The sequence below is a fragment of the Dipodomys spectabilis genome, unplaced genomic scaffold (genome assembly GCF_019054845.1).
Source record: "Dipodomys spectabilis isolate Male_0828 unplaced genomic scaffold, ASM1905484v1 ptg000652l, whole genome shotgun sequence".
NCBI classification, from domain to species: domain Eukaryota; kingdom Metazoa; phylum Chordata; class Mammalia; order Rodentia; family Heteromyidae; genus Dipodomys; species Dipodomys spectabilis.
The window spans coordinates 412,450-433,641 of NW_024871329.1; the positions used below are offsets into that span (position 1 = coordinate 412,450).

Here is a 21,192-nt window from a genome sequence, read left to right on the forward strand (position 1 = left end):
TGGGCTGTCCCTGTTTTGGTTCACACAGGATGCGCCGTTTGCACAAATCTCTGATAGTCTGCTTTCTGTAAGTGAAGCAGGAGTTCCTCCCTGGCTGTGGCAAGATAGCTGTCGTCCAGCTAAGGGAAACCACCCTCCAAATAACCAGGTTGGGGGGGGGGGGGCTCATGAAGGCGGTCCCCTGGCGCCTCCCTAACCCTCCTACCACTTCTGCGTTCCACTTCAGAAAAGGCTTGGTTCCATTAGGATCACGATGCTGGCCTTGAGACACAGAAGCTTCTCTCACTTCAAAGCATGGCTGCAGGGTCTCTCCCAAACACATCTTCCTCCCCAAGTTCATCTTTAGCTGGGCTAAGCCAAGCAACACACAGACCACCTGGTCCCAGGTCCCCTGGGTATGTATGCACACTAGCATGTACAAAGGTGAGTGGTGTGCACACCCCTGGGTATGTATGCACACTAGCATGTACAAAGGTGAGTGGTGTGCACACCCCTGGCCGCTGAACTGTGCAGCGTGAGACCAGCACACAGGACACCTATGACTGGAATGTGACACTTCCAGGGCAAAATGGGGCAATTCCTGCTGGGCCCTGTGCTGAGAAGAGTGAGTGGGCATCCAGGGAGCCACAGGACTTGGCACAGGGGTCTATGTAACCTAATACTTTAAAAAACACTAATGGCCAACACCTACTATTGCAGCTGTACAAATGCATACATTTCTTAGATGAAAGGTGACCTTTCTCCTGTTAGGCCTTGTGGGGCACGTGCGGTGCTCCTGCATGTGTGGAGCACTTCAGCCCTGTCGCCCAGCCACGGCCAGCACCCTCTCTCACTGGCTGGCTCTCTGCGGCCACCAGGAGGCCTCACCCATGCCTTCTCTGCACTGAGCCTTACGCCACACACTTCCTGCGGCTGAACCGCTCGTCACCTTGTGCTCACTCAACCCACGGACTTCCTACAATACCTAGACATTTTCTGATCCTGGTTTTGTGGCACTTTTATATCTTGAGACAAACAGCCCAGACAAACCTGCTGCCTCCCAGTCTAGCTTGTGCTGACAAGGAAACCCGGGGAAGGGGGGGGGGGGGGAGGAGGAGCAGCTTAGTTCAAGTCAAGCAGGAGGGCAGCAGGGATGAAGAGCTGTGGGGAGCAGAGCCATCAGGGCTCTGACTTTCCAGTGACCAGCTCTGCGTGGCCATGCTAGGCGACAGTACACTGAGCGTGACACACCCCGCCCTTCAACGCAGTGCTGAATAGAAGCCAAGAGACAGAATACCAAACTATATTTACTGTTTACAGTAGTAAAGGAGAACCAAGAATGTACAAACTGGTGAATAAACACAATACAGCCAACAACACCCCACCCAAGCCTCCTAACAAAACAGGAAACCAACATTTTCTGCAAGATTTCAAGCAAGCAAAAGATGATGGGTCATCATCGGGTGACTATCAAAGGCAGAGATGGCCAGGAAGCAGCAATGGACCCTTCTGGAAGGACAACAGCACAACTACAAACACTTAAATTGGTATAGATCCAAATATTTCACAAAGCTGAAGTCACCATACTAATGCACAGCCTCACTGCGTATTTGGAGGTGGTAGAGCACAAATCCATGAGAGTATTGCAAGTCACTTTTCCGTGCGTTTCACCCAAGACCACACTGTGGGGAGCTCTTTACACAATGCCCTAACTGCAAATTCAGTGATAATCTTACTTTTTTATAGACCATAATTATTCATCAGAAGCAAATACCAAAAGAAATCCAAGGCCACATATAATTACCAAGTAAGTAATGTAATTACATCTTCAAAAAGGGGGAAATTGGGTTTTGTTGTGCCAATCTTTGGCCATGTGCCCACTAGCAGGTGCTGAGTGGGGGGTGAGGGAGAACAGGAGCACTCTGGGCCATGTTATTGAAAGACTTTTTATCTTTTAAGAAACAGCATTTTTCCCTTCAACTTTGCCATATCTTGACAAAGCTTAAACTTGCATTTTAACATCCTTTGTCTATTTTAAGTGGAATCCTGCCCCTTTCCGGCATGTGACTGGACCAAGCAGCAGGGACCAGGCAGCGCTAGCCGCAGACAGAGCCAGCACTTGGCCCCAGGTTTGGGAGAAAAAATATTTGAAGGAAAAGAAAAAAAAAACAAACCCCAAAACCTGAACTCATTTCACCTAAACAAGGGAAGCCCTCCGGTGCCCCGCATCCCTGCAGGGAGAGTTCTGGGTGGTGCTCAGCATGCTCCGGAGAATGTGTCCTGGACTCCGCTGTGCCTGGCCAGCCACGTGCTCACCATCCAGTAGCAATAGCAGGGCCCATGGGAGGCGTGATGCTGGGCGTCCAGGTGAAGACGGTTCCTGGGGTGGCGGTCCCCCCTGTCTGCTGCTGGAACACATCGATGGTGTCCTCATCCTCCATCTCCAGCTGCAGCAGCAGCAGCAGCAGCCCAGCAGAAGAGAACAGGAAATGTAAGACAAGGAAGATGCACCAACCCCATTGCCCTGAGCTGCTGCTCTTCTCCAGCCATGGGGGCTGGCCATGCATGTGTAGCACGCATAGCATGCATGGAAACACCCTATGGAGCAAAATACGTACCTCCCTCATTCCCACTAACACAACTCAGAACACTCACAACACATAACTAACGGAAAACCCAGGTCATTAGGAGACAGACTGGAGTGTCTACGCTCAGACTGAACATTTCACAAACGAGGTAGAGTGGCACCGGCTCCTCAGGGCCTGGCAGGAGCCACAGCGGGCCACGCTTGCACAACCCAACGCCAGCAAGACCTCCTCAGAGATCCCCTGCTTGCTTCTCTTCTGACAGCAGGCACCACAGCGTCCTTCTAACCTCATCCTGTTCTCTGGACAACGGAGGGCTTCTGCTGCTCGAGACCAATGAGGCCAGCAGCAGGAACATGTCTAGAATATTCTCACAGGCCAATGACAGGCTCCCAGGCAGTACCTCCTCCTGCGCTGGGCAGCCTGCACCGGCTTTAGGCTTGAGCCTCATCACCCACCCAGCCTGCCCTTCAGGAACCCTTCAGACCATACACTGTGTCATTTCCAAAAGTGGCTAAAACGGGGTATTATTGAAAAGGTATTTTCCAGATTTAAGATAGTATTTTATAAAAGGTATTTCCACATAAAACATTCCAGTTGATTACCGCTTTGTAAGAGACAGAAAAAAAAGTATTTTCAGCCGGGCACCAGTGGCTCAGCTACTCAGGAAGCTGAGATTTGAGGATCATGGTTCAAAGCCAGCCTGGGCAGGAAAGTCCTTGAGACTCTCATCTCCACAATGAACCACCAGAAAACCAGAAGTGGCGCTGTGGCTCAAGTGTAAAGCACTCACCTTGAGCTGAAGAGCGCAGGGACAGTACCCAAGCCCAGAGTTCAAGCTCCACGACCAACAAAAAAAAAAGTATTTTCTCCATTATATAGATAAACAAGCTGCTGAGCGTCCTAGTCTGAAGTGACTGAAAACACACTGGAACTTAAGTTCTAAAGCTTCCAGAAGCTCTGCTGCACAGTAATGCGAGCTGTGGACAGGCCTGTATCTGCGTGTGACACATCGATGTGTGCAGAACTCTGAGACAGCAGCCAGCCAGCCACATCACCTGTGCAAAATGCTTGCAGGAAACAAGAGCTACACATGGACTAAACCTGCAAGTTAAGAGTCCAGACAAGTAGTGGGGAGAAGCCCTGCATTGGTTTATGGGTAGTCCCCAGCGAGGAACCTGAGCTCCTAGTAGCCCTGCCTTCCCCCCGCCAGACAGCAAAGAGGTTTGATGTAGGACACCCTTTCCTCTTTTTAAAAACTTAATCTCAAAATAGGAAAATTTAAAAGTCTAATAATTAAAACCAGTAAGAAAATGTATGTCATTCTGTGTGCACCCTTCAGTAGTTTTCAGATAAGAGTATTCCAAATGGCAGCTACTCAAATCAGACACAGTGTCAGCTTCATACCTGTGCAGGAGTGTCTGTTTCATTAATTGGTTGACCATCAAATCTGAATCTAATCTGTCTCATTGACAAGCCCTGAAAGGAAAAAGCAATTAGCATGAAGTATTTCCAGATTACAAAGCCTAACTCAAGAAATAGTTATTTATATAACGTTATCTACATATACACACATCAGAACCATCCTCAGCGGCCCACAGCCTGTTTCCTGGGCTGCCTGGAGCTGTCCCTTGCAGCCTTCACTCCGCTGATCCTCATCCATTCCCCACCTGCCCTGACCCTGCCCGCTCACTTCCTCCTGGAAGTCAGGCAGACCTGTTTGCCTCCACACAGCTCAGGTGGCAGAGGATCATGTTCAGGAAGGAGGGCAGCAGGACCATGTGTCCCAAGGGGACAGAGCCACTCCGTCGACCCAGCAGCTTCTTTTCCTGGACACAAGGCAGGCCGGCCCAAAGCTGCTGCAATGACTAGAGGGAAGGAAAGGCACCGTGCCAGAATGGAGAGGAGGGAGCGGAGATGAGGCTGCGGCCTCTGGTGGAGGTTGAGAGCCACAGCTCCCTGCACACTGTGGGCCTGAGGATCTCAGTGGGACCACAGGCACAGGCTCCCAGGAAGACAAGTACATCTGAGCCACCAAGGCAGGGACACAACACATGGCTGGGTCTGAATGAATGCTCACACCCCAGGAGGGGCAGCAACCCTCCTTCCACAGCAACAAACCAGACATGCTCTTTCTGGAGACTCAGACTGGCAAGAGCTATAGCCAGTAAAGGCAAGCACCTCAACCTGCCCTACCCTGGGCATGCCCGGGGACCTCTCCATCCCCACACCTGGGCGTGCCCGGAGCCCTGTCCATCCCCACACCTGGGCGTGCCCAGAGCCCTGTCCATCCCCACACCTGGGCGTGCCCGGAGCCCTGTCCATCCCCACACCTGGGCGTGCCCGGAGCCCTGTCCATCCCCACACCTGGGCGTGCCCGGAGCCCTGTCCATCCCCACACCTGGGCGTGCCCGGAGCCCTGTCCATCCCCACACCTGGGCGTGCCCGGAGCCCTGTCCATCCCCACACCTGGGCGTGCCCAAGGACCTCTCCTTGGGACCACTCCTGGGAAATTTAATGACACTCAGACTACAGACTCTGGGCCCCACAGAGCCACAACCCCAGCAGCCACCTGTAGCTAACGTGGTGCCTGCCATACACACCTCCTCATTAGTGGATAGTTTGTGGCTTCTTCCTTAAATATAAGCAGAAACCAAGGATCACAGCACCTTTAAGGCATGACTCAAACATGTAAGATCAGACCAGAAAAGGAGACAGGGAAAAGGAAGGCGAAAAGGCAGTTAAAACACGTGCACGCATGTGCTTAGAGCCTTTAGGGAGATGAAAAGTAATGCTGTACCAGAAGACAGAAGTTGCTGCCAAAGAAGACCAAGAAGCACCAACAAGTTTTTGGACTTAAAGCCATAACAGAAATAAGGATAGCTGTGTGTCTGCCTCGCAAGTTCAACTCCAGTACCACCATTAAAGAAAGGATAGTTTAGAAAAACTTCTCAAAAAGGGACCAACAGCCAATAGCAACAATAAACCAACATAAAACAGGAATAACTGTCAAAATGCAAGTGTGAAAGCTGGGCGCTGGTGGATCCCGCCTATAATCCTAGCTATTCAGGAGACTGACATCTGAGTCAGCCCAGCAGGAAAGTCTATGAGACTCATCTCCAATAAACTAAAGTGGCGCTGCAGGCTCAAGTGGCAGAGTGCTGGCCTTGAATACAAAGAGTCTCAGGGACAGCACCCAGGCTCTGAGTTCAAGCCCCAGAACAAGCAGAACAAAACAAAGCATAAAAGACAACTGACACAGGAGGATCAGAGTTCCAATGGAGAACGGGGACTAACAACAGATTATTAAGGACTAGCAGTCACCTTTCCAAAAGGAAGCCTGAGGAAGGAGGGAAGAGTTGCCCAGCCCAGAGCATCTGGCCTGAAATCCAAACGAGAGATGGTCCCATAGCTTCTAGAGAAAAATCAAGTGACACAGAGGACAAAGCTCACATGCCCTGCACACTCCTATCACACTAAAGACAGCTGTGCAGGAACCCCCCAAAAGAAAGGGAGGCTCCACTCGGAATGCTCCTGCGGCCAGCTATCCAGGGTGACAGCATAGTGTACAGCTGGCTCTGTGGTGAGCTCAGGGTGACCGTACAGTGTACAGCTGGCTGTGTGGTGAGCTCAGGGTGACAGTACAGTGTACAGCTGTGTGGTGAGCTCAGGGTGACAGTACAGTGTACAGCTGTGTGGTGAGCTAAGGGTGACAGTACAGTGTACAGCTGGCTGTGTGGTGAGCTCAGGGTGACAGTACAGTGTACAGCTGGCTCTGTGGTGAGCTCAGGGTGACAGTACAGTGTACAGCTGGCTGCGTGGTGAGCTCAGGGTGACAGTACAGTATACAGCTGGCTCTGTGGTGAGCTCAGGGTGACAGTACAGTGTACAGCTGTGTGGTGAGCTCAGGGTGACAGTACAGTGTACAGCTGGCTGTGTGGTGAGCTCAGGGTGACAGTACAGTGTACAGCTGTGTGGTGAGCTCAGGGTGACAGTACAGTGTACAGCTGGCTGTGTGGTGAGCTCAGGGTGACAGTACAGTGAACAGCTGGCTGCGTGGTGAGCTCAGGGTGACAGTACAGTGAACAGCTGGCTGCGTGGTGAGCTCAGGGTGACAGTACAGGGTACAGCTGGCTGCGTGGTGAGCTCAGGGTGACAGTACAGTGTACAGCTGGCTGTGTGGTGAGCTCAGGGTGACAGTACAGTGAACAGCTGGCTGCGTGGTGAGCTCAGGGTGACAGTACAGTGTACAGCTGGCTGTGTGGTGAGCTCAGGGTGACAGTACAGTGTACAGCTGGCTCTGTGGTGAGCTCAGGGTGACAGTACAGTGTACAGCTGGCTGCGTAGTGAACTCAGGGTGACAGTAGTGTACAGCTGGCTGCGTGGTGAGCTCAGGGTGACAGTACAGTGTACAGCTGGCTCCATGTGAGCTCAGGGTGACAGTACAGTGTACAGCTGGCTGCGTGGTGAACTCAGGGTGACAGTAGTGTACAGCTGGCTGTGTGGTGAGCTCAGGGTGACAGTACAGTGTACAGCTGGCTGCGTGGTGAGCTCAGGGTGACAGTACAGTGTACAGCTGGGTGGTGAGCTCAGGGTGACAGTACAGTGTACAGCTGGCTGCGTGGTGAGCTCAGGGTGACAGTACAGTGTACAGCTGGGTCTGTGGTGAGCTCAGGGTGACAGTACAGTGTACAGCTGGCTGTGTGGTGAGCTCAGGGTGACAGTACAGTGTACAGCTGGCTCTGTGGTGAGCTCAGGGTGACAGTACAGTGTACAGCTGGCTCCATGTGAGCTCAGGGTGACAGTACAGTGTACAGCTGGCTGTGTGGTGAGCTCAGGGTGACAGTACAGTGTACAGCTGGCTGCGTGGTGGGCTCAGGGTGACAGTACAGTGTACAGCTGTGTGGTGAGCTCAGGGTGACAGTACAGTGTACAGCTGTGTGGTGAGCTCAGGGTGACAGTACAGTGTACAGCTGTGTGGTGAGCTCAGGGTGACAGTACAGTGTACAGCTGGCTGCGTGGTGAGCTCAGGGTGACAGTACAGTGTACAGCTGGCTGGGTGGTGAACTCAGGGTGACAGTACAGTGTATAGCTGGCTGTGTGGTGAGCTCAGGGTGACAGTACAGTGTACAGCTGGCTCCATGTGAGCTCAGGGTGACAGTACAGTGTACAGCTGGCTGCGTGGTGAGCTCAGGGTGACAGTACAGTGAACAGCTGGCTGCGTGGTGAGCTCAGGGTGACAGTACAATGTACAGCTGCGTGGTGAGCTCAGGGTGACAGTACAGTGAACAGCTGCGTGGTGAGCTCAGGGTGACAGTACAGTGTACAGCTGGCTGCGTGGTGAGCTCAGGGTGACAGTACAGGGTACAGCTGGCTCTGTGGTGAGCTCAGGGTGACAGTACAGTGTACAGCTGGCTCTGTGGTGAGCTCAGGGTGACAGTACAGTGTACAGCTGGCTGCGTGGTGAGCTCAGGGTGACAGTACAGTGTACAGCTGCGTGGTGAGCTCAGGGTGACAGTACAGGGTACAGCTGGCTGTGTGGTGAGCTCAGGGTGACAGTACAGTGTACAGCTGGCTCTGTGGTGAGCTCAGGGTGACAGTACAGTGTACAGCTGGCTGCGTGGTGAGCTCAGGGTGACAGTACAGTGTACAGCTGCATGGTGAGCTCAGGGTGACAGTACAGGGTACAGCTGGCTGTGTGGTGAGCTCAGGGTGACAGTACAGTGTACAGCTGCGTGGTGAGCTCAGGGTGACAGTACAGTGTACAGCTGGCTCTGTGGTGAGCTCAGGGTGACAGTACAGTGTACAGCTGCGTGGTGGACTCAGGGTGACAGTACAGTGTACAGCTACGTGGTGAGCTCAGGGTGACAGCACAGTGTACAGCTGGCTGTGTGGTGAGCTCAGGGTGACAGTACAGTGTACAGCGGGCTCTGTGGTGAGCTCAGGGTGACAGTACAGTGTACAGCTGCGTGGTGAGCTCAGGGTGACAGTACAGGGTACAGCTGGCTGTGTGGTGAGCTCAGGGTGACAGTACAGTGTACAGCTGGCTCTGTGGTGAGCTCAGGGTGACAGTACAGTGTACAGCTGGCTGTGTGGTGAGCTCAGGGTGACAGTACAGGGTACAGCTGGCTCCATGTGAGCTCAGGGTGACAGTACAGTGTACAGCTGGCTCTGTGGTGAGCTCAGGGTGACAGTACAGTGTACAGCTGGCTCTGTGGTGAGCTCAGGGTGACAGTACAGTGTACAGCTGGCTGTGTGGTGAGCTCAGGGTGACAGTACAGTGTACAGCTGCGTGGTGAGCTCAGGGTGACAGTACAGTGAACAGCTGCGTGGTGAGCTCAGGGTTACAGTACAGTGTACAGCTGGCTGCGTGGTGAGCTCAGGGTGACAGCATAGTGTACAGCTGGCTGTGTGGTGAGCTCAGGGTGACAGTACAGTGTACAGCTGGCTGCGTGGTGAGCTCAGGGTGACAGTACAGTGTACAGCTGGCTCTGTGGTGAGCTCAGGGTGACAGTACAGTGTACAGCTGGCTGTGTGGTGAGCTCAGGGTGACAGTACAGTGTACAGCTGGCTGTGTGGTGAGTTCAGGGTGACAGTACAGTGTACACCTGGCTGTGTGGTGAGCTCAGGGTGACAGTACAGTGAACAGCTGGCTCTGTGGTGAGCTCAGGGTGACAGTAGTGTACAGCTGGCTGTGTGGTGAGCTCAGGGTGACAGTACAGTGAACAGCTGGCTCTGTGGTGAGCTCAGGGTGACAGTACAGTGTACAGCTGCGTGGTGAGCTCAGGGTGACAGTACAGTGTACAGCTGGCTCCATGTGAGCTCAGGGTGACAGTACAGTGTACAGCTGGCTGCGTGGTGAGCTCAGGGTGAAAGTACAGGGTACAGCTGGCTGCGTGGTGAGCTCAGGGTGACAGTAGTGTACAGCTGGCTCTGTGGTGAGCTCAGGGTGACAGTACAGTGTACAGCTGGCTGCGTGGTGAGCTCAGGGTGACAGTACAGGGTACAGCTGGCTCTGTGGTGAGCTCAGGGTGACAGTACAGTGAACAGCTGGCTGCGTGGTGAGCTCAGGGTGACAGTACAGTGTACAGCTGGCTGCGTGGTGAGCTCAGGGTGACAGTACAGTGTACAGCTGGCTGCGTGGTGAGCTCAGGGTGACAGTACAGTGTACAGCTGGCTGTGTGGTGAGCTCAGGGTGACAGTACAGTGTACAGCTGGCTCCATGTGAGCTCAGGGTGACAGTACAGTGTACAGCTGGCTGCGTGGTGAGCTCAGGGTGACAGTACAGTGTACAGCTGGCTGCGTGGTGAGCTCAGGGTGACAGTACAGTGTACAGCTGGCTCTGTGGTGAGCTCAGGGTGACAGTACAGTGTACAGCTGGCTCTGTGGTGAGCTCAGGGTGACAGTACAGTGTACAGCTGCGTGGTGAGCTCAGGATGACAGTAGTGTACAGCTGGGTGGTGAGCTCAGGGGGACAGTACAGTGTACAGCTGCGTGGTGAGCTCAGGGTGACAGTACAGTGTACAGCTGGCTCTGTGGTGAGCTCAGGGTGACAGTACAGTGAACAGCTGGCTCTGTGGTGAGCTCAGGGTGACAGTACAGTGTACAGCTGGCTCCATGTGAGCTCAGGGTGACAGTACAGTGTACAGCTGGCTGGGTGGTGAGCTCAGGGTGACAGTACAGTGTACAGCTGGCTCTGTGGTGAGCTCAGGGTGACAGTACAGTGTACAGCTGTGTGGTGAGCTCAGGGTGACAGTACAGTGTACAGCTGCGTGGTGAGCTCAGGGTGACAGTACAGTGTACAGCTGGCTGTGTGGTGAGCTCAGGGTGACAGTACAGTGTACAGCTGCGTGGTGAGCTCAGGGTGACAGTACAGTGTACAGTTGGCTGCGTGGTGAGCTCAGGGTGACAGTACAGTGTACAGCTGCGTGGTGAGCTCAGGGTGACAGTACAGTGTACAGCTGGCTGCGTGGTGTGCTCAGGGTGACAGTACAGTGTACAGCTGGCTCTGTGGTGAGCTCAGGGTGACAGTACAGTGTACAGCTGGCTCTGTGGTGAGCTCAGGGTGACAGTACAGTGTATAGCTGGCTGCGTGGTGAGCTCAGGGTGACAGTACAGTGAACAGCTGGCTCTGTGGTGAGCTCAGGGTGACAGTACAGTGTACAGCTGGGTGGTGAGCTCAGGGTGACAGTACAGTGTACAGCTGGGTGGTGAGCTCAGGGTGACAGTACAGTGAACAGCTGGCTGCGTGGTGAGCTCAGGGTGACAGTACAGTGTACAGCTGGCTGTGTGGTGAGCTCAGGGTGACAGTACAGTGTACAGCTGGCTGTGTGGTGAGCTCAGGGTGACAGTACAGGGTACAGCTGGCTGCGTGGTGAGCTCAGGGTGACAGTACAGTATACAGCTGGCTGTGTGGTGAGCTCAGGGTGACAGTAGTGTACAGCTGGCTCTGTGGTGAGCTCAGGGTGACAGTACAGTGTACAGCTGCATGGTGAGCTCAGGGTGACAGTACAGTGTACAGCTGGCTCTGTGGTGAGCTCAGGGTGACAGTACAGTGTACAGCTGGCTGCGTGGTGAGCTCAGGGTGACAGTACAGTGTACAGCTGGCTGTGTGGTGAGCTCAGGGTGACAGTAGTGTACAGCTGGCTGCGTGGTGAGCTCAGGGTGACAGTACAGTGTACAGCTGGCTGCGTGGTGAGCTCAGGGTGACAGTACAGTGTACAGCTGGCTGCGTGGTGAGCTCAGGGTGACAGTACAGTGTACAGCTGGCTGCGTGGTGAGCTCAGGGTGACAGTACAGTGTACAGCTGGCTCCATGTGAGCTCAGGGTGACAGTACAGTGTACAGCTGGCTCTGTGGTGAGCTCAGGGTGACAGTACAGTGTACAGCTGGCTGCGTGGTGAGCTCAGGGTGACAGTAGTGTACAGCTGGCTCTGTGGTGAGCTCAGGGTGACTGTACAGTGTACAGCTGGCTGCGTGGTGAGCTCAGGGTGACAGTACAGGGTACAGCTGGCTGTGTGGTGAGCTCAGGGTGACAGTACAGTGTACAGCTGGCTGTGTGGTGAGCTCAGGGTGACAGTACAGTGTACAGCTGGCTCTGTGGTGAGCTCAGGGTGACAGTACAGTGTACAGCTGGCTGCGTGGTGAGCTCAGGGTGACAGTACAGTGTACAGCTGGCTGCGTGGTGAGCTCAGGGTGACAGTACAGTGTACAGCTGTCCGGGGTGGATTCAGGACAGGGTGTGGAGGTCCGTGTGGGAAGCCGGACCCTACCTTTAACAGGCTGTGTACCATCTAAGGTCAGAAACCAGGAGGAAGACTGGCCCACAGGACCAGGGCTTGAAAAGTGGGGAGGAGCAGAGGAATGTATATAAACATTTTATAGACTACTCATAGTTTTAAAAGGTGTCCTGTCAGGAAAACACATCCACACCCATGTGTAACCCTAACCACAAGCCTGTGTGCATTTCTAGAGGCATAAGAATTTTTTAGATTTTTGCTTTTCAGCAGCATTAGGGTTTGAACTCAAGGCTTTTTACTACAAGGCCGATGCTCTGCTGCCACACCTCCAGCCGTAGATAAACCATAATGGACATCACGGGGTATAATCAGCAACACCTCGGGAAGGGCAGGGAAAGTGTACCAAACAGCCACAGCTTGCTGTATCCCGTGTGGCCCCAGGACCCTGGCTCCCTGGGTGGGGAACCTGCAGCACCCCCGTTCTGCAGCCGCACCTGCCTCTCGCAGTAGGCCTTCATCAGCTTGCTCAGGGGCGTGTGCCTCTTGATCTTGAACTGCACCACAGAGCCATCCTGCCCCGCCACCTTCAGGTTGATGTGGTCATTCTCCGTCTTCACTCCCTCCTGCCACAGACAGGAAATGGGTCTCAAAATAACCTTAGTGTTAACGGGAAGTCTTTAGGTAATAAATGGCTGTTGGCTCCTTTTTTTTTTAAGTCATTAAAACCAACGTCATTCTCCTGCAATTCAGAGTGGCTCACATGACTTTTATTTTTAGAGTTTATCTTTACTGTCCACTTGTTAAGCATCCGTGTGAGGACATGCTACGTACAGCCTGGCTTAATGCATCTAAGGGAGAAAAACCAGAAAGCCCACCTTGTTTTAAAATTACTCGTGAGGCTAGTAAAAACATTCACATTCACAGATTACATATAGCTGGAAGAAAGGAAAAAGAAAGCAGCCAAACACTTCCAAGGAGCAGAGGCTGCCCGCCGAAGCGGCTGCAGGGACCCTGGGGCGCAGGGTCGCCCCTCACTGCCCAAGCTCTCATGCCGGCCGGCTGCGCCTCCTGGAGACCGGGAGAGGCGCCGTCTGCTCCCCAGGGCAGACTCCCCAGCACATCAGAGACACATTCACTCACCCCCGCCAGCCCTTGCCTGGAGGGAGCCAGCCACATGACACCTGCTCTAGAACAAAGTGGCAATGCAAGTGAAGAGCACCAATGACCGCAGACCCTGTGTCATGACTGAGAGATGGAGCCCCAGAGATCAGGAAGGACCCGTGCCTGCCTCATGAGCACCATGTGGTGTGCTCAAAACACCCACACGTGGTGCCCCCCACACCAGGGCAGAGGTCATCTGACAGGCAGGCATGGATGGGGCCACGGTCCCTCTCTCTGCCCAAGAGCAGGACATCAAGAACTGAATGCTGCCAGGTGCCAGTGGCTCTCGCCTGTCATCCCAGCTACTCAGGAGGCTGAGATCTGAGAATCATGGTTACACCAGCCCAGGCAGGAAACTCTGTCAAGACTCTTATCCTGGGAGTGGGACTGTGGTTCAAATGACATGGCAAAAAAGTTCAAGGACAATGCCCAGGCCCAAGTCAAGTCCTAGGACAGACACCAAAAACATTAAATAAATAAAAGGCGGGGGCGGTGGTGGAGTGCTCCAACCCCTAACTCTAATGAGCGTGGAGATCCAGCAGTGTGTCAAGAATAAATATACATCTAAAATCAACCCAAGGGATTGGCCCCGGTGGCTGCGACTGTAATCACAGCACTTGGAGACCTGATGCAAGAAGACACGGGTTCAAGGCCAGCCTGAGCCACTGCCTTAGACCAGAAACCATCAGTGGCTTGGGGCCTGCAGTTCTGTGCCCAGCCAGCATGGTGCTGCCCCTTGGGTGGGAGCTGGACCCCGGGGGCAGAACCACCAACCTTCCCCCCCTCCCCCCCCCCCGTTACCCTGGGGCCCATCTGCTGCCCAGGCCTCCGCAGCTGACCAGCTTCTGCGAGCTCAGCTGAGGAGACCTGTGCAGCTCCTCACGTTTCGCTTTATTACGTCCAGGGCCTTGGCCTTGCAGGGCCCAGCGCATCCGGCCCACGCACCTGGAGGACAGCAGCCCCTGGGGGGGGGGGGGGGGTCCTGGAGGATGGTGGCCCCTGGGTGGGGCCCTGGAGGACGGTGGCCCCTGGGGGAGGTGAGGGGGTCCTGCAGGACGGCGGCCCCTGGGGGGGGTCCTGGAGGACTGTAGCCCCTGGGGGGGTCCTGGAGGACGGTGGCCCCTGGGGGGGTAGGGGGTCCTGGAGGACGGTGGCCCTTGGAGAGGGGGGTGGGGGGTCCTGGAGGACAGCAGCCCCTGGGGGGAGGTGGGGGGGGGTCCTGGAGGACAGCGGCCCCTGGACGGGGGTCCTCCCACCAGTGGGGACAAGACGTGTCTGCGGAGAGAGCAGCTCCGGGCCGGGGAGGGCCAGGGAGGGGACGCCGGCCCCCCACCCGCCTGGCCTGCGGGTCAGCCGGAGGGAAGGTCAGCCAGGAGTGCGCAGCCTCACTTCCGCCGGCCGGGGCGGGGCCACACCGGGCCCCGAGGCGGCACCCCGTCTGACCCACGGTTGGAGCACCGGACCCGGGAGGGAGGGCGGCAGCGGGCGGGCTGCGCGGGAGCACCGGACCCGGACCCGGGAGGGAGGGAGGGCGGCAGCGGGCGGGCTGCGCGGGAGCACCGGACCAGGGAGGGAGGGCGGGCTGCGCGGCTGGAGCACCGGACCCGGGAGGGAGGGCGGCAGCGGGCGGGCTGCGCGGGAGCACCGGACCCGGACCCGGGAGGGAGGGCGGCAGCGGGCGGGCTGCGCGGGAGCACCGGACCCGGGAGGGAGGGCGGCAGCGGGCGGGCTGCGCGGGAGCACCGGACCAGGGAGGGAGGGAGGGCGGCAGCGGGCGGGCTGCGCGGGAGCACCGGACCAGGGAGGGAGGGCGGCAGCGGGCGGGCTGCGCGGGAGCACCGGACCCGGACCCGGGAGGGAGGGCGGCAGCGGGCGGGCTGCGCGGGAGCACCGGACCCGGACCCGGGAGGGAGGGAGGGCGGCAGCGGGCGGGCTGCGCGGGAGCACCGGACCAGGGAGGGAGGGCGGGCTGCGCGGCTGGAGCACCGGACCCGGGAGGGAGGGCGGCAGCGGGCGGGCTGCGCGGGAGCACCGGACCCGGACCCGGGAGGGAGGGCGGCAGCGGGCGGGCTGCGCGGGAGCACCGGACCCGGGAGGGAGGGCGGCAGCGGGCGGGCTGCGCGGGAGCACCGGACCCGGGAGGGAGGGCGGCAGCGGGCGGGCTGCGCGGGAGCACCGGACCAGGGAGGGAGGGAGGGCGGCAGCGGGCGGGCTGCGCGGGAGCACCGGACCAGGGAGGGAGGGCGGCAGCGGGCGGGCTGCGCGGCTGGAGCACCGGACTCGGGAGGGAGGGCGGGCGGGGTTGGAGGCGCGTCTGGGGGCGGGGCGGAGTCTGGGCGGGGCGGAGTCTGGGCGGGGCCGGCGCTGGGGGCGGGGCGGAGTCTGGGCGGGGCCGGCGCTGGGGGGCGGGGCGGAGTCTGGGCGGGGCCGGCGCTGGGGGCGGGGCCGGCGGCGCCGGGGGGAGGGGCGCGGGCGTCGGTGGGGGGGGCGCCTCGTCGGGCCGGGCGCGGTCCCGGCGGCGCCTGGCCGGGGCGCGGAGTCGGCGCCGGACGGGCCGGGCTTACCTTGGGCTTCTCCTCGGACATGGCTGCGCGGCGTTGGCGGCGGCGGGACGCGCGGCGGGAACGGGCGGCGCCGGAGCGGACGAGTCACGCTCTCCGCCCCACCGCAACTGTTCGCGGGGCCGCGCTTTATCCCCACATCCCGGCGCGCCGGTTGGTAGATGGCAGTCACGTGGCGCTGCGCGTGCACGATGCGCGCGTTCCCGGCGTCGGGCGCGCGCCGGCCGGCCGCGATTCTCGGCGGTTGGGCCTGCGTCACGGGGCGCGCGGGGCGGGGGCGCGCGGGGCGGGGGCGCGCGGGGCGGGGCGTGCGGCGCGGGCCTCGTGGGCCCGGGGTCGGGTCGGGCGCCGCCGCCCCGCGCGCCCCCGCCCCGCGCGCCCCCGCCCCGCGCGCTCCCGCGCCTCGCCTGCCCCGCGCGCCCCCGCGCCGCGCGCCCCGCCTGCCCCCGCCCCGCGCGCCCCCGCCCCGCGCGCTCCCGCGCCTCGCCTGCCCCGCGCGCCCCCGCGCCGCGCGCCCCGCCTGCCCCCGCCCCGCGCGCCCCCGCGCCTCGCCTGCCCCGCGCGCCCCCGCGCCGCGCGCCCCGCCTGCCCCGCGCGCCCCGCCTGCCCCCGCCCCGCGCGCTCCCGCGCCCCGCCTGCCCCCGCCCCGCGCGCCCCCCGCGCCCCGCCTGCCCCCGCCCCGCGCGCCCCCGCGCCGCGCCTGCCCCGCCTGCCCCTGCCCCTGCCCCGCGCGCCCCCGCGCCGCGCCGTCCCCCGTCCCCCCGCCCCGAGGGCTCCTCCGCGGAAGCGCCGGGCGTCGACGCCGCCCCCCGCCCCCCCCCAGCGCCGGCCCCGGCCTCGGGGCACAGCCCGGGCCGCCCTGGACGCCCAGCGGGCCGGGGCTGGGCCTGGCGGGAGCGGGCGGCGGCGGGCCCGGGGATCCGAGGACCACAGCCTGAAGCCGGGCCAGATCTCCAGTTAACCCGCGAAAAGCCGGACGGGGCGGTAACCCAAGCGGTAGGGCACCACCTTGAGCACCCAGGCGGAGACCAGGCGCCGCCTGCGGCCAGGCCCCGCGCGCCCGCGCCCCGAATGCGGTGAGCGCGCGCCCGGCCCGGGGCGGTCCGTGCGGCCTCCCAGCAGCCCTGCAGCCGGGCCGGGCCGGGCGCCCACAGCCGCGGGAAAGTGGGAACCCTCACCATCCCCTGGCTCCCGCGGACACTGCCAGGCCCAGCGTCCCGGGGCCCAACACACACCTCTGGGGAGATTGCCGACTGCTCTGGGAAAGCTGGTCAGGACCACCCTCCATCCCAGCCAGAGCCCAAGGCTTGGAGCCTGGCCCGAGGTCAGAGGCGGACAGCCCTCCCCCGCGGGTGGCAGGCAGCATTGAGACCCCCGTGCGCGTCAGCCTCTCCTGTCCTCCACTGTAAAACGCCATCATGACAAGAGATGCAGCCCAAGTGGAGGAGGGCAGCCCGGATCAGGAAAACAGTGCGAGAGACTATGCGACGTTAAATCCGAGGCCTTCTGCCATCACAAGGGTCATGGCTCAAGGTCAGTCTGAGAAAAAATGTTTGAGAGAACTACTGTCTCGATTAAAAAAACAAAAGCTGGACAGGGGTACACACCTGTCATCCCGGAAGTTCAGGCCAGCCTGGTAAAAAAGACTATGTTGTTTTCAAAAATAAAAAAGAAGAAGCCGGGCAGGTGTGGCTCACGTCTGTAATCCTAGCTACTCAGGAGGCTGAGATCTGAGGAGGTTTAAAGAAAAAACCCACAAAACTTGTTTACAGTTAACCAGCAAAAAAGCCAGAAGTGAAAGTGTAGCTCAAGTGGTAAAGCACCAGCTTGCAGCAGAAAAAGCCAAGTAGGAGTACAAGGCCCTGAGTTCAAGCCCCAGTCCTGACACAGAAATTATTAATAAAAGTCCATCATATGTGTAACTTGAATAGCCAGAGAAAAAAGAAATGGGCAGAAGAAAATAATGGCTAAGATTTTTCTAATACAGTGAAAGACATCATGCTACAGATCAAAATTTAGAAAGCCCACACCAACACTCAAAAGAAGCACGCATATTCAAAGTGGGAAAGCCAAGATTACAAAAACAAACATCCATATCTCAGGTAGAGAAAAAAATGACAAATCACACAGAGGCACTGGGGTGAGAAGCACAGCACACCTGTTCAGAAGACGAGAAGAGACGCGGCTGAAGAATATACACCAGCAAAACTGCAAAAGTGAAGCAGAGCCTGGGGTAGACAGGATGGGGGAAGCTCAGTGCAGTCTTCCGTAAAGGCCAAGCACTCTAGACAACAAAAGATTAGCAATACCCCAAAATTACCCCAAAACCTTGGGGCTCAGCACCAATGGCTCAGGCTTGTAATCCTAGTGATACCCCATATTAGCAGGTTATGGAATGAGACCCCAGCATAAGAAAAGACCCATGAAGCAACTTTCCAAGTGAGACAGATTGTCGGACCCACCTGTTCTTGGGGTACAGAGGTGAAAGCCCTGTGAAATAATCATTGTTCATGACAAGCCTTCACTGTAAGCCTCTTTTAATGTGTCTTTCCCTTTCAGTAAGCTAAGACCCTGGGGCCTGGGGTGATTTGACTCCCTGGTTGGCAGCTGTCAGACTCTTTCCCAGTGCCCAGGTGCCCAGAGTGAGGTCATAGTCCACCAGCCACCTGGACAGCCCTCATGCCAGCCCGGCTGCGTTGAACATGCAAAGACATCTTGAGGAAGTCACAAAACAGCCACAGCTGCTTGCTGCTAAAGCACGTCTCAGATTTAGAAGGCGCTGTGCCAGCCAGGGCAGATTGAACAGCTCACCTGGCTTTTTGCAGTCGCTAGCACCGGTGACCGTGAGACAGCTCGGTAGCTGGGATTGGTGCATTTTAGTGTGGGACCACTGATTGGTGCCATGATTGATGCCAACACAGCTCTGCACTCAAATACAGGATTCTGATTGCTGTGATTGGTGTAGACATCCTTGCCACCCTTTTGTTTGTTTGGGTTTTTGTGTGTGCACATCCTGGGCTTGAACTCAGGGCTTGGCACTTGTGTTCTTTTGCTCCAGATAGCACTCATCACTGGAGTCCCAGCTCCACTTCCGGCTTTGTGGTGGTTAATTGGAGATCAGAGTCTCATGACTTTCCTGCCCAGGCTGGCTTCAACACCTGATCCTCAGATCTTAGCCTCCTGAGTAGCTAGGGCTACAACCCCGAGCCACTGGTGCAGCCCACGGTTTTCCTTCTGCCTTCGTTTTAGCTCTTTCCTCTCAATCCTCGCCAAGGATCTAGCAACAGAGATGTGCAGTGGTGACAGAATTTGCACCCAAAACCTCGAGGGGAAAATACCTGGGGTCCAGAGTGGGTGTGGAGTCCCTGCTGTGTGCTCCCTCTCTTAGCTGAGGGCAACACAGTGCTAGGGAGCTGTGGGATAATGCTGTGGTCAGCGGTTTTAGAGAAATCCCACTGTGGTAGCCAGAGGACTGGTTCAGGACCCTGGGAGCCACTGAGAGCAGTGGGAATCTCAGAGACAGGGAAGGAGGAGTAATGAGGAGAGTGGCCGCGTCGTGTGTGTGCATCAGCACAAAGCTAGGCCGGCCCCCAACTGCACATCGGCCAGACCTACAGGAGAAGGCCTTGGGAAGTGGGCAGAGCTGGGGTTGGTGGACACAGTCAGACACAGTTCATAACCTGCAGCAAACAACAGTATCCAGGGCCAACAGAAGAGTGGGGGGGGGGGAGATGAACACTCTCCAAAGGAGACCAAGACTCAAGGCTCACAATGTCCACTGTCCCTTATAACACCAGGCTTGACAGGCAAAGAACAGGAAAACGGGAAGTAAGCCAGCATATGTCAGCTCAGCTCAAAACTCAGAATTATTATAGGCTGCAAACTGGCTATAACTATGTCCTTCAACTAAAAGTATACACTAAAGACATTAGGAAAACAAATTCTCAGAAGAGACATGGGAAAGTTGGTTTTTTTTTTAAAGAACCAACTGGGGCCAGGTGCTAGTGGCTCACGCCTGTCATCCTAGCTACTCAGGAGGCTGAGATCTGAGGATCGCGGTTCATTATGGTTCAAAGCCAGCCCGGGCAGGAAAGTCTGTGAGACTCTTATCTCCAATAAACCCCTAGAAAACCGGAAGTGGTGCTGTGGCTCAAGCAGTAGAGTGCTCACCTTGAACTGAAGAGCTCAGGGACAGCGCCCAGGCCCAGAGTTCAAGCCCCACGACCGACAAAAAATAAATAAATTGAAGAAATAAATTAGGTGAGGAAAGATCAATTTATAGATTTTAGGGAACAGCATTCTTTAACTGTTGAACACCAAAGACAAAATTCCTGATTGCCCCAGAGGAGTGTAAAGGGGGAACAGAGTTTAAATGACTGCAGGGAGTGGGAGAAAGGACCCACCACACACAGCACTCTCAACCCAAACTGCGGGCCTGCAAAAGAAACAGGAAAGTGAAGTGTTGAAGAAGAAAAAATCAATCGATGGAACTGTTCCTAAAAATCCCTGGTGACAGATCTACTGGAAATAGACTTCAAAACAGCCATCTTGAAGACATGAAGGGAAACAACATCCAGGAACAAGATAAACATTTCAAGAAGGAGCTGGATACCTGAATTAAAACCAAGAAGAAATTCTGGAACCAAAAAGTACAGTAACAAAAATTCACTACCGAGGTTCATGGCAGGCAAAGATTGATCATAAACTAAACTAGAACGAGGGAAATAATGGAGTCTGAGCAACAAAATAGTTAGGAAAAGGGTCTGGGAAGGTGGCTCAGTGGTAGAGCACTTGCCTTGCATGCCTGAGGCCCTGGATTCGACTCCTCAGCACCACATAAGCAAAAAGAAAAAAAAGCCGGAAGTGGTGCTGTGGCTCAAGTGGTAGAGCGCTAGCCTTGAGCTGAAGAGCTGAGGGACAGCGCCCAGGCCCAGAGTTCAGGCCCCACGACAGGACCAAAAAAAAAAAAAAAAAAGTTAGGAAAAGGGTACACATTGCCAGAGCCCAGAGGAGGAGAGAGGGAGGTGTGGAGGAAATTCTTGAAGAAGCAATAGCTGAAAACTCAAACTGGGTGAGAGACATGAATATAAACTTCCAGAAAGCTCCACAAACCCTAGTGAGATAACTCAAGAGAAACCCAGACTGAGACACATTGAGACACATCGTGATCAAACTGACACAGGACAAAAAAGAGAATTTTGAAGGCAGCAGGAGGAGCTCACAAAGCAGCCCCAGGAGGGTCGTCAAGTTAAGAGGCCCAGGACCCCGTGGGTCCAGTCCTTCAGCATGCTCAAGAATCCTGTGTATGGCAAATAGTCCTTCAAAGGCCAGGGAAACAAGCTGGCCTAGATGCACAGAAGCTGAGGAGGCTCATCACCACTAGATGTGTGGTGCAGAGAGCAGTGACAAAATAATTCAGGTCCTAATTGGGCTGAGACCTGAGGATTGCGGTTCAAGCCGGGCCGGGCAGGAAAGTCCACAAGACTCATCTTCAAGGCACTAGCCTTGAACACAAAAGCTCAGAGACAGCACCCAGGCCTTGAGTTCAAGCCCCAGGACCAGCACACTCTGAAAAAAAAAAAAGTAATGCATTAAAAAAAATACCCATTACTCATTTCTAGTTTTGGACAGCGTTATGTAAAAGCTGTAATTTGTAACATCAGTAACT

At 56.7% G+C, this 21,192-nt stretch overlaps 1 protein-coding gene across 1 annotated transcript; it reads right to left on the bottom strand.

Annotated features, from left to right (window-relative positions):
* Window positions 1-1,266: 1,266 nt before the first annotated feature.
* On the bottom strand, window positions 1,267-15,670 carry Sumo3 (small ubiquitin like modifier 3). Its single transcript, XM_042671643.1, has 4 exons — window positions 15,528-15,670; window positions 12,297-12,425; window positions 3,972-4,043; window positions 1,267-2,426 (listed from the first exon to the last, which is right to left on the bottom strand). Exons 1-4 carry the CDS (start codon window positions 15,546-15,548, stop codon window positions 2,292-2,294), a joined length of 357 nt encoding a protein of 118 aa, XP_042527577.1. The 5' UTR covers window positions 15,549-15,670; the 3' UTR covers window positions 1,267-2,291.
* Between the last annotated feature and the right edge of the window lie 5,522 nt (window positions 15,671-21,192).

Excerpts from the sequence above, each read along its gene's own strand:
- Sumo3 (XM_042671643.1), bottom strand. The coding sequence starts at position 15,548 with ATGTCCGAGGAGAAGCCCAAG. Across the intron at positions 4,044-12,296 it reads AGGCCTACTGCGAGAGGCAG|GGCTTGTCAATGAGACAGAT; the intron begins GTGCGGCTGCAG and ends TTTTCCTTTCAG. Across the intron at positions 2,427-3,971 it reads AAACAGACACTCCTGCACAG|CTGGAGATGGAGGATGAGGA; the intron begins GTATGAAGCTGA and ends CTGCTGCTGCAG.